The sequence below is a fragment of the Caretta caretta genome, chromosome 9, assembly GCF_965140235.1.
Source record: "Caretta caretta isolate rCarCar2 chromosome 9, rCarCar1.hap1, whole genome shotgun sequence".
Taxonomy (NCBI): Eukaryota; Metazoa; Chordata; order Testudines; family Cheloniidae; genus Caretta; species Caretta caretta.
The window spans coordinates 37,471,518-37,488,320 of record NC_134214.1 but is presented as its reverse complement, the minus strand read 5'-3'; the positions used below and the strand labels follow the sequence as shown (position 1 = coordinate 37,488,320).

Below are 16,803 nucleotides of genomic sequence, written 5' to 3'. Positions count from 1 at the left end.
ATCCAGGTCTCCTGAAAGCCAGTCAAGAGCCCTGTCCACTGGACTATGCTCTCTCCTTGAAGAGGCATTTCACTTGTGCGAATGTCAGTAAGTTGAGTTAGATCCTCTTTAAAAAGTAAAAAGTTATGCTTCTGATTTTCGGAAGAACTGAGTAGCCATGGTTCCATTTGAAGTCACTGGGAACTGCAAGTGCTCAACATCTCTGAAAATCAGGCCCGACGTTAATTTGCTGTTTATTGTGAAGTGGATTGATGTCACTGATAGCACATGAAATTACTGATTATTAAACTAATACTGAGATAAAAGGATACTAAACAGAAAATCAGTTTGTTTGAAAGATTTGTATATTCTGCAGTTGAGAATAATACCCAAGAGTACTATAAGTGAATGCAGTTAGAAAAAATACAGTTTTTCCCTTTTTTGTTTTTCATTTGACAGTACTAAATCTGTATTCAGTTTTCTAGTTCCCTTGAGTCGTGGGACAGGTGTTTTTCTTTCTTGATGAAAATACCTTTTAAACATCAACAAGAGAACCAGCAAACTTTTTCCCTTCCCCACCCCAAGGATTTTTTTCAAAAGGCCAGGATGTGCTAATCTTGAAAATAGATGACAATTTAGCTGGAAGCCTAATTTAATTGGAAAAATTCAGTGAATTTAGGTTGTGAAGAGGACATTTAGGATTGGTTTTCTTCATCTTGTATGCTTTTGTGTTTGAAAAAATAAATTGACAAATTTGAAGCAGAACAAAATGGGAAGGTTAGTTCTGTAAATTGGACCACATATTCATGAGATTATAAACCAGGCATAAAATTCTGGCCTCATTGAACTTAATCACAAAACTCATGTTGATTTTAATGGAACAAGGATTTCACCCCAGAAATTTATTTTCCGTAGATCTTAAATGTTTCATTAGTGAGGGAAAGACATGGGAGAATATGTGATGGCATGTAAAAATATAAAGGTTTTTTCAATATCAAATGGCCTCACCTGCTTATCAGTGGTAAAGGGAACTATGCAGATCATCTAAAACAAGTGCTGACAAACTTTTATACCTCAATACACCACCGTGTACTCTTTTTATGCCACAGAAATACTGTTTTACAAATGTATTATAGAATTTTAAAAATTTATATTCGGATAAATTTGTTTCCATCCACCTCCAGACACAGGCTCCCTTAGCTACCATGAGTCTGTCTTCAGAAAGTCAAAAATATTAAGCAGATTAACATAACTTCTGTAGAGGTAAAAATGTTGTGATTTTTAAGGCCCATTATCTCAGGGACCTTCCGGGACTAGACATAGATGCAGGATCATGTTCTAAGTTTGTGAGGCCAGTCCATCTGGTTGATCTAATATTGAGTAACATGCTTCAAAAGCAATAGTAATAGACTAAATCTTCTATTATTTGCCTGCTGTTTTAGTCTCTCCAAAGTAAAGGAAAACATGCAGAAGAGAATTTATTGCAAGATTTGGAATAAAAATGTAACGGCAGGAATCTTCAAACCCACCCAGTGTTGGTCAGGCTCTGTTGCCATTAAAGTTAATGGTAAAAATCCCCTTGACTTCAGTGAGAATAGAGCTTGGCAAATTCTGAGCACTTTTTTTGAAAATTTTACTTCACGCAAAAGAACAAATAGGTAAGCATATACAGTTATGGGAAATACTACCTGTCAGTGTTCCTGGCTGGAAGACCTGCAATTTGTGCGCTAAGCACTCTCTAGGGGTGACTTAGGTTTGAAATGATCTCATACTCTAGAAGGAGAATGTAGAAAAATCCTAGAGGTGCTCCTTGTTTGTGGGTCACTGGCTTCCAGATGAAATTTGCTCAGCTTACAAGAGAACAGTGTGTTTCCAGTTTCTAGTCCTGCAAACAACCTGGATTCTGAAAGTCAAACTAAATTCTTTCCTTTTCATGCATAATCAATAAAGCCATTGCAGCCCAGATTTTGCCATCAGTTACAGGTGTCACCACACTAGCTTTTAGAATGGGGTTTCACAGGTATAACTCCATAGGTTTTTATTTTAACAAGTAATTCAAGAGTTTTTTCATATGTTGGTAAATTGTATGTGTGCACGTGAGCGTGTGTGTGCTTTTTGAAGAAGGAACTGGCTTCAGATGAAATTGTTTTAACACTGGCAATAAATGCTTGCGAAGACCGAAGGAATTTTTTTTGTAAACAATTTGAAAGCAGTGTCCAACTTTTTAAAATCAGAGAAATACAAATTAACTTATTGTTCATAACAGGGTTCTTGCTTGCATCTTCCAACCTCTGTACATCTAGGTGCCAGTCCTGCAACTGACTTTTTACAGGCAGACCTGTTGGCCTTAGTGGAACTCTGTACAGATGAAGGGACTCTACTTTTGCAGAGCCATTTGCAAGATCAGGACCATTTTTATTAAAAGGCTTAAAGTCTCTTTTTGAGAATTGCCATGAAGTTGCATTTTTGCTCTAGCTTTCAAAAGCTACATTCAAGTGTTTTGGCAGAGTGTTTTAGGAACTTTATTGTACCATTGTCTGTCCATGTGGTTTATGAGTAGAATTCAGTCCTTCTCAAAACTGTGAGCCAGGTACATAATGACACTATGACTGTTTACACCGTCTGAGGATCTGGCCCTTGTGCGTTTAAAGTTAAGAGGAAATAAACATATGGGTTTTATGTATATACATTTTGTGTTTTAATATTAGTATAAATATGATGTGGCCCTTTTTATAGTGGTTTGGTGATTTTCAAGTTTGGGAAAATCTCTTAATTCGCCTTTGTGCCTCAATTTCCCTATCTTTAAAATTGCTTTGAGATCTGCAGATGAAAAAGGCTATACAAGAGCTTAGTATTACTAATGAACAACTGAAAACAGCTGTTTTATATTTATATATTTTCTAGTATCTCTGAACATGTCAATTATGTAGTAGATTAAGGAGACCTGGTTGACATAATTTATTTAGATTTCCAAAAGGGCTTTGTCAAAGTCCTGCACAAGAGGTTACTAAAGAAGCTAAGTTGTCATGAGTAAAAGGCAAAGTATTGTCATGGATCAAAAATTGGCTAGGAGATAGAAAGCCAAGAGTATAGGTAAATGATCAGTTTTCATCATGGCAATAGGTTAGTGGAGTGTTTCAATGTTCTGTACTAGATCCAAAGTTTAATATGTTAATGATTTGGAAAGGGGGATGAGTAGTGGGATAGCAGTATTTGAAGATGACACAGTTATTTAGATTAGGTTCAGAGAGGGCTTTGAGGAACTGCAGAGGACTCTAACCAGGCTAGATGACTGGGAACACAATGGCAAATAAAGTTCAACATGCAAAGTAAGGTACACATTGAAGGGGGGAAAAATTAAACTCGTACATCTTACAAGGTGCTAATTTAACTGTATCAACTCAGGAAAGGAATCTGGGTGTTATTTTGGAGGGTTCAACTAAGACCTTAGCTTATTGTGCAGCTGCAGTCATGAAAGCAATCTACATGTTACCATTCATAGATTCCAAGGCCAGAAGGGACCATTGTGATAATTTATTCTGACCACCTGTATAAAACAGGCCATCGAACTTCCCCAAAATAATTCCTAGAGCCTACCTTTTAGAAAAAAAGAAAAGGAGTACTTGTGGCACCTTAGAGACTAACCAATTTATTTGAGCATAAGCTTTTGTGAGCTACAGCTCACTTCATCGGAAAGCTTATGCTCAGATAAATTGGCTAGTCTCTAAGGTGCCACAAGTACTCCTTTTCTTTTTGCAAATACAGACTAACACAGCTGCTACTCTGATACCTTTTAGACAAACATCCAGTCTTGATTTAGAGATCACCAGTGATAGAGAATCCACTTTGACCCTTGGTAAATTGTTCCAGTGGTTAATTATGCTCAGTTATAAATTTACTTCTTTTTTCCAATCTGAATTTATCTAGCTTCAGCTACCAGCTATTGGATCTTATTATACCTTTTTCTCTGCTAGATTAAAGAGCCCATTATTATTTGTTCCCCATGTAGATACGTATATACTTTAATCAAGTAACCCCTTAAACTTCTCTTTGTTAAGCGAAATAGATTGAGGTCTTTGAGTCTGATCTATAAGGGATGTTTTCTAATACTTGTATTCATTTTTGTGGCTTTTCTGTGAACCCCTCCAATTTATCAACATCCTTCTTGAATTGTGGGCACCAGAACTGGACACAGTAATCCGGCAGCAATTGTACAGTGCCAAATACAGAGATAAAATAACCTCTCTTCTCCTACTTGAGATTCCCCTGTTGGTGCATCCCAGGATCGCATTAGTTCTTTTGGCCTCATCGTCACTCTGGGGGCTCATTTTCAGCTGATTATCCATCACAACCTCAAAATCTTTTTTAGAGTCACTGCCTCTCAGGATAGAGTCTCCCATCCTGAAAGTATGGCCTGCATTCTTTGTTCCTAGTTGTATGCATTAACATTTAGCCATATTAAAACTCATATTGTTTAGTTGCTCCCAGTTTACCAAGCAATCCAGATTGCTCTGAACCAGTAATGTGTCCTCTTCATTATTTACTACTAACCCAATTTTTATGTCTTCTGCAAACGTTATCGGTGGTGGATTTTATGTTTTCTCCCAGATAATTGTTAAAAATGTTAAATAGCATAGGACCAAGAACTGATATACACCTACTGGACCCTACTGGGTACACACCCACTCAGTGACAGTTTCCATTTACAGTTGCCTTTTGAGACCTATCAGTTAGCCAGTTTTTAATCCATTTAATGTATGTTAATTTTATATCATTCTAGTTTTTTAATTCTAACTATTTAAAATGTTGTGTGGTATCAAGTAAAATGCCTTACAGAAGTCTTAGTATATTATATCAACGAGATTATGTTTATTAACCAGATTTGTAATCTCATTTTAAAAAAAAAAGATAGTTTGACAGGATCTATTTTCCATAAACCCAGATTGATTTGCAATTACACTATCCTCCTTTAATTCTTTAATAATCAAGTCTCATATTAGCCATACCATTATCTTGCCCAGGATTGATGTAGAGGCGGACAGGCCTATAATTACGTGGATCATCCTGTTTTCCCTTTTTTTAAAATTGGCACAACATTAGCTTTTATCCAGTCTTCTGGAACTTATCCAGTGCACCAAGACTAATTGAAAATCATCATTAACGATCCTGCGAAATCCTCAGCCAGCTCTTGTAAAACTCTTGGATGCAAGTTATCTGGATGTACTGATTTAAAAATCTTCACCTAAGTAGTTGCTATTTAACATCCTCCTGAGATTACAGTCAAATGGAAAAAGTGTTATCGTATAGTGAGACTGTCTCATCTGGTTTTTTCCCCAAACACAGAAAAGAAATAATTATTGAATACTTCTGCCTTTTATGCATTATTATTGATAATCCTGTCTTTTCCATCTAGTAATAGACCAATACCATTGTCAGGATTCTTTTTGTTCCTAATATATTTTAAAAACTCCTTATTTTTCCTTAATTCTGCTGGGCCTAGATTTCTCCTTATGTCCCTTTGCTTCCCTTAACTATTTTCTGTAGTTCCTCATTTCTGATTTATATTCGTTACAATCATTTGTTATATATTATTTATAGCTATTTTCACTTGCCTCTAAACCAGGTTGTTTTTTAACCTGGACTTTGTTCTTTCTCGATTGTGGCTTTTGGGGCATCTATTGAAGCGTTCTTAAATGGTTCCCAATTATCATTCACATTTTTCTGATTAAATGCTTCCTCTCAGCTGATTTTGCTCAAATTTGTTTTCAACTTGGTGATATTGGTACTATTAAAGCAACAAGTATATGTATTACTGGTCTGAACATTATTCCGCTTGCACATTGTAAATGTGATCAAGTCGTGATTAGGTACCTAAGCTACCATTAATTTTTAGTTCTGTGATCAGTTCCTCTTTATCAGTTAAGACAAGGTCTAAAAAAGAATTTCCCTGTGTTGGCTGCGAAACTTTTTTGAGTTAGGAAATCATCATCTATAATGATATTGTGCAGCTGTGTTTATGAAAGTAAACTAGATGCTAGGATGCATAAAGAATGAGATGGAGAATAATATAGAAAATATTTTAATTCCATTATAAGCAGTGGTGTTTGCCTTATCTAAAATATTGCATGGGGTATTGGTCACTTCATTTCAAAAAGGATATTCCAGAATTAGAATAGAATGTTTGGCTGTTCATAAAAAGGTGACGAGACTGATTAGGGTAATGAAAAAACTCTCATAAGAAAAGAGAGTAAAAAGATTAGAATTGGAAGACTAATGAGAGGTGACATGGTAGAAGTATGTAGAATAATGAATAATATAGAAAAGGTAGCTCAGGAGCTTCTGTTCTCCCCATCTCATAACACGAACAGGGGGACGTGCATTGAAATTAAAAAATGGGAAATTAAAAACTACTAGTAAAAGGAAACACAATTTTCACACCATGTGGGACTGTAGAACTCACTGCCACATGATGTTATTGAGGCCAAAACCTAAGCATGATTCAAAGAAAGACTGGAGATTTATATGAATAACAAAAATATCTGAAGTTGTAATAGTTAATGCTAACATAAATTTTGGAAGAGAGAGTAAACCTCATTCTTCAGAGTTTAAACTGATCTCTAACTACACCTCTACCCCGATATAATGCGGTCCTTGGGAGCCAAAAAATCTTACAGCGTTATAGGTGAAACCGCGTTATATCGAACTTGCTTTGGCCTCAAGCACTTCCGTTATTAATAGTCACTTCCTGCCCACTGACTGACCCCTCAGAACCCCCAACACATCCAATCCCCTCCCCCCGGCTCCCTGTCCCCTGACTGCCCCGACCCCTATCCACACACCCCGCCCAACAGGCCCCCCAGGACTCCCACGCTCTATCCAACGCCCCCGTCCCCTGATCGTCCCACCCCCAGAACCTCTGAAACATCCAGTCCCCCCACTCCTTGTCCCTGATCGCCCCCCGAGACCCTCTGCCCCTTATCCAACCCCCCGGCCCGGCACCCTTAACACACCACTCAGAGCAGCATTGTTGGAGCCAGACATGCTGACGCGCTGATCCTCCGGAGTGCGCAGCCCCGCCCCCCCCAGAGCGCTGCTTTACCACGTTATATCTGAATTCGTGTTCTATCGGGGTAGAGGTGTATTAGGAAAAGACCTTATGTGGAGGGCAGATTAGCCTGCTTATGCCTATTGTGGGGTTTCTTGCACCTTTCCTCGGAAGCATCTGGTACTGACCACTGTCAGAAACAAGACATTGGATGAGAATGAGACGGACTATAGGTCTGATCCAGTTCCTGGATAGGCAATTCCTATGTTTTGGATATATGCGTGGTGCTTCTTCTATCTGAGAGTGTATATCTATATATAAAAAACTGCATTTGGATTTATAGCAATGAATGTGGGGAAGCAAGAGTTGGTTTTGCGTACTTGGCTTTTTTTTTATTATTCATTTTTATTTTTTAAAACGAAACAATAATGTTGGGGAAAAAACAATATTCTAATGTTTGTAGGGTGATATTTTCAAAAGTGCTCAGACTTGGCTTAGCCCAGTTGACTTTAGTGAGAGTAGAGTTGGTCCAAGGCTGAGCACTTTTAAAAAATCCCACTCCTAATATATTAAATGTCTGGACAAATATGTAGAGAGGCAAGGTGGGTGAGGTAATAACTTTTATTTTGTTGGTACCTTTTCCAGACCTGAAGAATAGCTCTGTGTAACTTGAAAGCTTGTCTGTCACACCAACAGTTGGTCCAATAAAAGATATTGCCTCACCCACCTTGTGTCTCTAGTATCCTGGGAGCAGACTGGCTACAACAACACTGCATGGACAAATATGTGAAAGAGATTTGTCCAAGAACCACTAAATGATTATTCTTTAATGTTTTAAAACATTTCCAAATATTTAGTATTTGTATATGACATTTTTTCTGTTTAACTAAAAGTATGAACATGTATATTAATTTTCATAATCAGTATAATTTTAGCAGTTAATTTGCTGTTTAGATAAATTAAAAAATCAGAGGCACTAGAGGGCAGTATTTATTTTTTGTTTTCCACTCTTAAGGTTGACTGCTTCCTCAGGAGACCTTTAAGAACTGCCTCGATACCTAGTATTTCTGACAATGTTTGGGTGTAAATGTCTGATAAGAGAGATTCTTATATTACTTTTGACCTCGTAGAGCCTATAAACACCTGTATGCATACTTTACTTATGAGTAGTCCCCATAGGGACTGCTGAAGTGTGTAAAGTTAAGCATGTACGTAAGCGTTCGAAGGATTGGGATCTTTATATGGTAAACAGGTTATTAAGTTTGGCACTAAGTGCTGTACAGTGGAAAGTACCTGTGTAAACATTCACACTTTGTTGTTTTTGTACTCTTTGTGGATTAAGAACCAAAGTTATTGTAAATTGTTTTTAAAATCAGTAAACCCTTTTCTTAACAAGGACTAAATTAAAATGCAAACTAACCCATCATAATTTTAAAAATCCATTATAGGCATTACCTTACAAAGGTTCTGAACCAGTGATTTCCAATGTGTCTTATTTTTTTTTTTCTGAACTATCAAAGTGAATGACGAGGAAGAAAGTATCATTTCACCCTACCCCATTTAATAAAAATACTGAAGCAGTGCAAGGGGAATTCTAAAAATATTTTTCAAAATTCTAAAATACTCTTTTGATAGGTAAATATCTATACGTTATTTTTTGTATGCCTTGAGGAAAAATCGCCTTAGTAATCTGAGTAGTGTTAACTGGTGTGGGGGGGGGCGAAGAAAAAGGGGGGTCATGATGCTGAAAAAGACATAGAGTTGTCTCCAAGTATGTAAAGAACAACCTCTTATCATTGATCTTCTAACTCCAGCTGCTGAACTGAGGCAGTTTAGGTAGGAGTGTAAACATGAGGTCAGGCAATTGGAAGGGAAATGGATTTGGAATTAGGGTACTTGGAGGTAGGGGTGGCAGAACCGGAAGGGCAATGGAAATATTTTGTGGACTCTGTCCGTACATAAAGCTGCGGAGATGAGAATGGGATCAGGAGGGGCTGGAGTGGCTGCTGCAGTACCCAGGATTGGGTCAAGGAGCAGGTAAGAACCACTGGGATTGTCCTTCCCAGCCTGGAGCAAGTGACCTCTGTGCTGCTGAGTCTCTAACTCTCCTTGCGCCACCTTGCGCCCTTTCCTGTCACTCTCCCCCCCCATTCACAGCTGTCTTCTGCCACTCTATTTGGAAGCCTGGAGGGTGGTAAGGAGGCTTTGGTTCATATCCTCAGAAAATGTGTGCTTGGGAAGGCAGGAGGAAGTAGCATACAGATGGTGGCAGGACATTGGCATGTCATGGAAAGAGGAACAAACAAGGATGTAGGGGACCATGGGATTTGGGATAAGGAAAAGGAGTTCAGGGAATCAAGGAAGCATATGTGTACGTGCAGGGAGATTAAGGATCTATCTACACGGCAATCAGATGGTGTGGTTTCAGTTCATGTATATGTACCAAAGCTAGCTTTGATATAACTAGCTGAGGTACCATTTGTGAAGCCACAACAGCATGTGCTGTTACCCAGTGTTCCAGGCAGGCTTGTACAACCTGTGCTGGGGTGTACACTGCTGCATCTTCAGTACCTGAGACAGCTAATAGAGGTAAAATTTCCTTTGTTAATAAAAGCTCTTCCCAGCTCCCCAAACACACCTGTATCATTACTAAGCTCTGGTGAAGGAAAGCACTGGTTTAGTCATAAGATCTGCTAAAGCAGGACTCCCCTTGTTCAGATGTCGTAAGCCAAATTAGTTTAAACTTTAAATATAACGTAAACAAAAATCTGTGTTGAAGGGTTAAAGTTGAAATTCCATTGCTTATTTTAGGGATCTCTTATCAGACCTCTAGTAATTTGATGTTTTGACCTTCACATGTATTTCTGCAAATTATATTGGCAGGTAATGTTAAGTTTGAGTGGATGATGTAAATCACACGGGGAGGTAGTGATAAATATTACATGGCAGTAGGCCCCTGCTTGGATCCCTTAGTATAATAGGCTGAGAATAGAGTTTGGTGGTGGTGATCTTAAGTGGGTCCTGCTGCTCATTGCTCCAGGTGACTTTATATCTAGAGCTGGCAGTGAAACTGATTTCCAGGTCTGCAAAGAATGCTCAGTCTTTTGGAAATTTTTTCATCCCAAAACAGGATGAAAATCCAAAAATTTAAAATTTTTTACAGACCAGCTAAATGCACAATATTTTGTTTCAAAAACACAGAGACAGCCGGAATATTTCAGTGTTTCCAATATTTCAGTGTGACCAAATAGATTTATTTTGCCACTAGAATAAGCCATCGGCTCCTGGGCTCCCTGACTTTGTGCCAACCAGTCAGGTGATCTGCTGGGAGTTTGGGAGCCAGGGCTGCCAGGCTCCTGACTCCTTGGTTGCCCATTTTTTGTTGAGGGAGTTCTTTCTTTATGAATAACTCCAGTACCTGCCTCTAATATTTTGTTCACAGCTTTGTCAAAAAGCATCAGCTAAATGAAGTTAACTAGAGTTAGGTCAGTTTCACAGCTGCTATTTAATGGGGGGGGGGGATAGTCATGAAACTGACAACCATCATGTCCATTTCAGTCAGCTTTCTGAGCTCCCAAGCTCTGTGGCTTTGCAGTAACCTGGGTTTCCCAGGCCAAGGCTGGGGAGCCCAGACTTCTCAGCCAAATGGCTGCTGTGGAACTGGGGAGCCTAGATTTCCCAGAAGCCCTCAAGATAGGCTGCTGAGGTGCTGGGAAGGGTGGGTTGGCAGGTGGGTGAACTGGTAGGAAACCAGTAAAGCAAAAAGAGTATTAGAGAGAATTTTTTACTACTAAGCTTTTATCCTTTTCTTAGCATGGAATAAACTTTTAAATACTTAAGGGTTAATTACTGTGGTGTTTAGCATGGCCTCAGAAGACCTCAAATACTATTCTTCCCAAGTGTGGGAGCAGAAACAAAAACTGTGATATCTATTAGGAGATGTCACAGTCCTTGTGAATTGTGGGCCCAAACTGTGTGCCAGTTCTCTGGGGTGGTAGTGGGCAAATGTTTTGGGAGGGACAGTAGAGTAGGAGAGGATGTCTTAGCATTTTGAACTACATCTGTATTAGGGGGTAGCCGTGTTAGTCTGTATCCACAAAAACAACAAGGAGTCCAGTGGCACCTTAAAGACTAACAGCTTTATTTGAGCATAAGCTTTCAAGGGTAAAAACCCACTTCTTCAGATGCATGGAGTGAAAATTTGAAGTGAGTTTTTACCCACGTAAGCTTATGCTCAAATAAATTTGTTAGTCTTTAAGGTGCCACCGGACTCCTTGTTACATCTGTATTGTGCTGCTTTGTACATGGGGTTGTGGTCCCAGTATACCACACCCATCCTACAGCCAATTTCTGGTCCCTCAACAATCACGTAATTTTCTTGTACAGAGCCATTTAACTTGGACTTTGACGGACAAAACGTGGAACTTCCACAATGTTGGAAAACTTTGATAATATTTTTAGACTTATATTGTTCATATTTTCACATGGGTTAAGGCATAATAAAGATCTTTGCTGAAGCTCGGGGACCTACCCTTTTCTAAATTACATTTACATAAATTTATATTACTTTATTAGGTCATCCTTGGAAAATACACTTGGCTCTCATATGATGAAGTCTACATTAAAGCTACTAATTTTGGAAATGGCTTAGCAATATTGGGGCAGCAACCGAAGACTAACATTGCCATCTTCTGTGAGACTAGAGCAGAGTGGATGATCGTTGCACAGGCCTGCTTTATGTGCAATTACCAACGTAAGTACTTTTCTTCACTGACCCTATATTTTTAATATCTTTTGGTTCATGACACAATCTGAAAATTCAAATTGATCTTGAGGTCACTTCATGTATTAGAAGTTTTATTATTTTTATATATTCTATAAAATAAAATATTTTAATCTCAAATGAAAAGTATCTATGATGCTAAGCTAAGTCTGTCCAATTCTGTTCTGGTGTGTAACGTTACAAATCTCTAGATGCAGAAACCTGTGTGTGTTCTATCAAACCTCAATCCCCAATTGTAGTAGAGTCTCAATAAATACATAAAAGTTAAGTAAGTATATCTTCCTCAGACCAGTTTGTGCCCTGCTTACAATCTTCAATTTTTTTTGCTGTCAAATCGGTGCAGGTTGCTGTAGTTCCTTTACAATAAAATAAATAAAAAAACATATAAGAATTAATTGAATTAAGTGAGTCAGATGTATATCTACACTTTATATGGTTTAGATTTCAGATTGGACACTTGCTATGTTTTGCATTACAAGATGACTTTTTCACTGTTATAAACTTGATTTGAAGAAGGATTTATATTTATTTTATTATATCAGACCAACAGTGTATATCAGTGTATCTGAGATTACCCAGTTTTCTTTCAACCTTATGTTATCACTTCACTGTCATGAATTGACCTGTCAAATTAAGGCCTAGTCTACCCCAGGGGGCAGGGGAGGGCGAGCTAAATTTGTTTAAGTTACGGAACTTCAGCTACGAAAATAGCATACTTGAAGTCGACGTACTTAGTTACTTACCGTGGCGTCTTCGCTGCGGCAGGTCGACTATTGATACTCCCCCATCAACTCTCCTATGCGTCTCGCTCCGGTGGAGTACCGGAGTTGACGGTAGAGCGCGCGGCGGTCAATTTATCGCATCTTCACTAGATGCGATAAATTCGACCCCTGCTGGATCGATCGCTCTGGAGGTAAGTGTAGACATGCCCTAAGTTTTCTGTTTTAAGTAAAGTTAACTAGATTTAAATCACTTGCACTTTAATTAGCTACATTGTTCTGGTTAGGACTAATAATGTTAGTTGAGGAACCCGTTTTGGTTGGCCATGTAGGTCTCCTAAACCTCATTTATCTGTCTTAATTCTCTCGTCTTCCTCTTTTCTTCTCCTACTGCATTTATATTCCCGCTGATCTCTTGCATTTCCGTTCACCACTTTTCTTCAATCTGCCGAAGAAAATGGCTGTTCTTCCTCAAGTGATCACATTGGTCCAGCCATTTCTTGAGATGAATTTTTCACACACTCAAGACTAGTTAGTAAAAGCAGCATTCGAAAAATCCATCTAAGTGAAAACAAAGGAGAAACGAAATAAATAGTAAAAATGTTGATTCTGTTTGGAGATCTGTACACACTCTAGCATTTGCAGAAGGTCTGTATTTGCACCGAAACTCTACACCAGAGACCCTGAAATAGGGACCAGCTGTTTCAGAGCCAAGACAATGTCAGAAGCTGTCAGGAGTCATTGCAGCCTCCTTGCTTACATTTCACATTTAGTATAGTGGTAATATAGGCTTTATGGCACTGTATTTAAATGTTTTCTTAATTCTTTAAGGATGTCTATTAGTCACTTACGATGTCCAGCGAACAGTGGTTAGCTTCATTTGAAGGACTGTGATAACATTTGTTAGGATGCATGCATTGTTTAGGGGAAATTGTAAGTAGACTGTTTTACTTGATGTGTAGGAGGAGACTTTCTAAGTCTCTAAGGTGCCACAACTACTCCTTTTTCTTAAGGCACTATTATGAACTGAGCACCTATGTCTCCTTTTTGCCTTTTCACAATATTCCTCCACAATATTCCTGTTCTGTTGCCTATTTCACTGCAACAGATGTTATAAGGTGAGCCTCGTGAGTGAAGGTGTAATGCTGGACTCAGAATCTTTCATTTGGGAGACCTCATCCAGAAGAGATCAGATGCTGGAAGAGCCCAAGAACACACTGAGAAATCTGTGTTGGTGATTATGCATGTTTTACTGGCCCCAGCAGGATGAAATCCAGGCTCTATTGAACACACAGCAAGGTATTGCAGATTCCCTGCTGTGATGGGCTTTTCTGGACAGCTCTGGTCAGGGAGCCCCATTTTCTCTTCCTACCTGAGCTGTACATGTAACAGATACATCCAGCCTTGGCTGGTGGCTCACCTGAGTCCAACTGTTCGATTAGCAGGAAGAGGCCAGACTCGGTGTATTGGAATAAAGGGCAGTTAAGGGCCGTACAGTCTCTCCATCTGCAAGGCAAAGAAAGCATCCTAGCAAATCACCTGACCCACAAGTACTATGCTCATGATGAGTGGTCTTGGAAAGATGCGATAATCAAGTCCGTATTTCAGAAACAGAGGAACCCCCAAATAGATTTATTTTGCCACTAGACACAACGCTCTCTTCAGTTCTCTAGATTCTTGTGTCAGTATTCACCATGTCATCTCTCTCATGCTTCTAGTCCTCAGTGTTATCAGGAAGATAAAAGCAAGAAAGAACCCATGTGACTTTTTCACAGATCCACAGCTGAAATAGCAAATATAGTTCACAGACTTGTTGTCTATGAAAACAACTCCTCCCCCCCCACTTTGTGCCATCCCATCCCCAGTCTTGTATGTTTGGATTATCATCTCTTTGAGACAGTCCCTTCATCCCTAAATATCTGTACAGTGCCTAACGCAATGGGGTCCTGATCTTAGTTGAGATCTGTAGGCACTATTATAATAAAAATAACAATACACCTCTACCCTGATATAACGCAAGCTGACATAACACGAATTCGGATATAACCCGGTAAAGCAGCGCTCTTGGGGGCAGGGCTGCGCGCTCCAGCGGGTCAGCGTATCTGGCTTGACACACCGCTCTGAGCGGCTTGTTAAGGGTGCTCGGCCAGGGCGATGGATAAGGGGCAGAGGGTCTTGGGGGGTGGTCAGGGGACAGGGAGCAGTGGGGGTTGGATGGTTCGGAGGTTCTGGGAGTGGGGCGGTCAGGGGACGGGGGTGTTGGATAAGGCGTGAGAGTCCCAGGGGGCTGCGGTGTGGATAGGGGATGGGGCAGTCAGGGGACAGGGAGCAGGGGCGTTGGGTCGGGGGTGGGGTTCTGGGGGTGATTAAGAACGGGGGAGTCTACGGAGGGGGTGGTCAGGGGACAAGGAGCAGGGGGGCTTATATAGGGCGTGGGGTCTTGGGAGGGGTGGTTGGGGCGGGGGTCTCTGGAGGGAGTAGTCGGGACAAGGAGCAGGGCAGCGTTGGATGGGTCGGGGGTTTTGAGGGGTCAGTCAGGGTGTGGGAAGTGACTTAACGGAAATGCTCAAGGCCAAAGCAAGTTCGATATAACGCGGTTTCACCTATAACACGGTAAGATTTTTTTTTTTTGGCTCCCAAGGACCGTGTTATATTGGGGTAGAGGCTATTAGCTAAAATTGGGCAACTGAATTGACTTATCTGATATTTTTATCAGTTTTTTTTGCTTTTAAGGTTTGAGTCTACACAGTCTAGGGAAGCAATCCTGTAATCTTTAAATATCCCTATTGTTAGATAACAATAAATATGCTTGTTAGATAGTCTGCCAAGGATAGGGGTCTGCACAGGCAATTCTCAAATGAGCAGGGTTACTCACCTCTAATTGGAGACCTCAGAATATGTTACCTGTGCAGATCCATCCTCTCCCACTTCTGTGGAATCCATTATTTTCTGAATGAACACCCAAGGGAATAAGATACAGATGCACAGATCATTTATTTTATCCTTGGAAATGAAATAGATTTACAAATTTTAAGAAGTCTTAAAAAATTCTAACATAGTGAAATGTCCCAATGCATGGTGTAGAGTGGTGTGTGGAGTTATTTTATTTGGCCTAATGTTTTAAATTCTCTCATTGAGACGTGCTTCAGCTCACTGTCTGACATATTATTTAGTGTCTAAGCAGAATGTGATCTTGTGTGAACTTGGCTGACTTTTTTGTTGGCAGATGATTGTATCATGCACTGTTCACGTAGTCAGAAGAGAATGAATTATATTTTAACTAACTTTAGCAATATGGTAAATGATTCACTTATTGTGCTGCTGCTAAATTATACATATGAGTATTAGTATTTTCCCAATTTGCAGATATGGAAAGGAAGACTTATTCCTTCAGTACTGCACCATACACTTGGAATGTAAAATATGATATCTTTTATGGTACAGTATGAACAAAATATATGCTAGTGATACAAGCTTTATACTCACTGATAGTCCATAAAAACATTCTATCCATCAGCAGACTTACTCCTGTATTTTGGTGTATTTTATATATTTCATGAATGGCACAAAACTAAGATGATTTGATAATTAGAAAAATCCTACATATTCAGTTTTTTATACTTACCTTTTATTTCGAGACCTGTAAATTGTTTAAAGCTTCAAAGAAGTTGTGTGTATGTGTGAGAGTGATTTACATGACTAGTTTAAATTGGTAATGTAGAAGTTGCATTGAACTTTTCCCTCTTTCAAAATCTATTCATGTACAAAACCTCTTACCCACCCACAGGGAACAACTGAAAGACCTGAGTCAGTGTTAAGTAACACCACAAAAACATAAGGTCATGTATTACGTTTTCCCTAATAGCCTCCGAATACATTGATAATCTGAGGTTGGACGTCTCTGGGTTTTTTTTCTAGGATGGATTTGACTCCCTCACAGAAGTCTTTTTCATGAAAAATATACTTTGTCCGTTTGACACATAGTAGGGAGTGAATGAGTCTAGTCTTAATGTGTGAAATCTTGGCTACATGGAAATCAATGAAAAAAATTCCCATTGACTTCAATGGGGTGAGGATTTCACCTCATATCAGCTGACAAATTTAGTGCTTGGAAGTTTGTTTTTGTTTTCTAACTTTTCTTGGATCAGTACCAAAATCAAATATACAAATAGAAGTTAAATTTCAGACTTAATAATATTGTATATGTAATGCAGTCTCAGATGTGCCTGAGAAAGTGTTAGATACCTTTGCTGAGTAGTGATGACTTTGCAGATCAG

At 39.2% G+C, this 16,803-nt stretch overlaps 1 protein-coding gene and 1 long non-coding RNA gene across 6 annotated transcripts in view; one reads left to right on the top strand and one right to left on the bottom strand.

Annotated features, from left to right (window-relative positions):
• Nucleotides 1-16,803, top strand: part of ACSL3 (acyl-CoA synthetase long chain family member 3) — a 109,996-nt gene that overhangs the window by 51,654 nt on the left and 41,539 nt on the right. For all 5 annotated transcript variants that reach the window (XM_048863339.2, XM_048863338.2, XM_048863342.2 and 2 more), the window contains one exon: nucleotides 11,600-11,777. In XM_048863339.2, coding sequence (XP_048719296.1) covers nucleotides 11,600-11,777 — 178 coding nt within the window. The remainder of the gene's footprint in view (nucleotides 1-11,599; nucleotides 11,778-16,803) is intronic.
• On the bottom strand, nucleotides 12,355-15,515 carry LOC125642288 (uncharacterized). Its single transcript, XR_007358355.2, has 3 exons — nucleotides 15,402-15,515; nucleotides 13,947-14,032; nucleotides 12,355-13,087 (listed from the first exon to the last, which is right to left on the bottom strand). It is a non-coding gene; the product is annotated as an uncharacterized LOC125642288 (long non-coding RNA).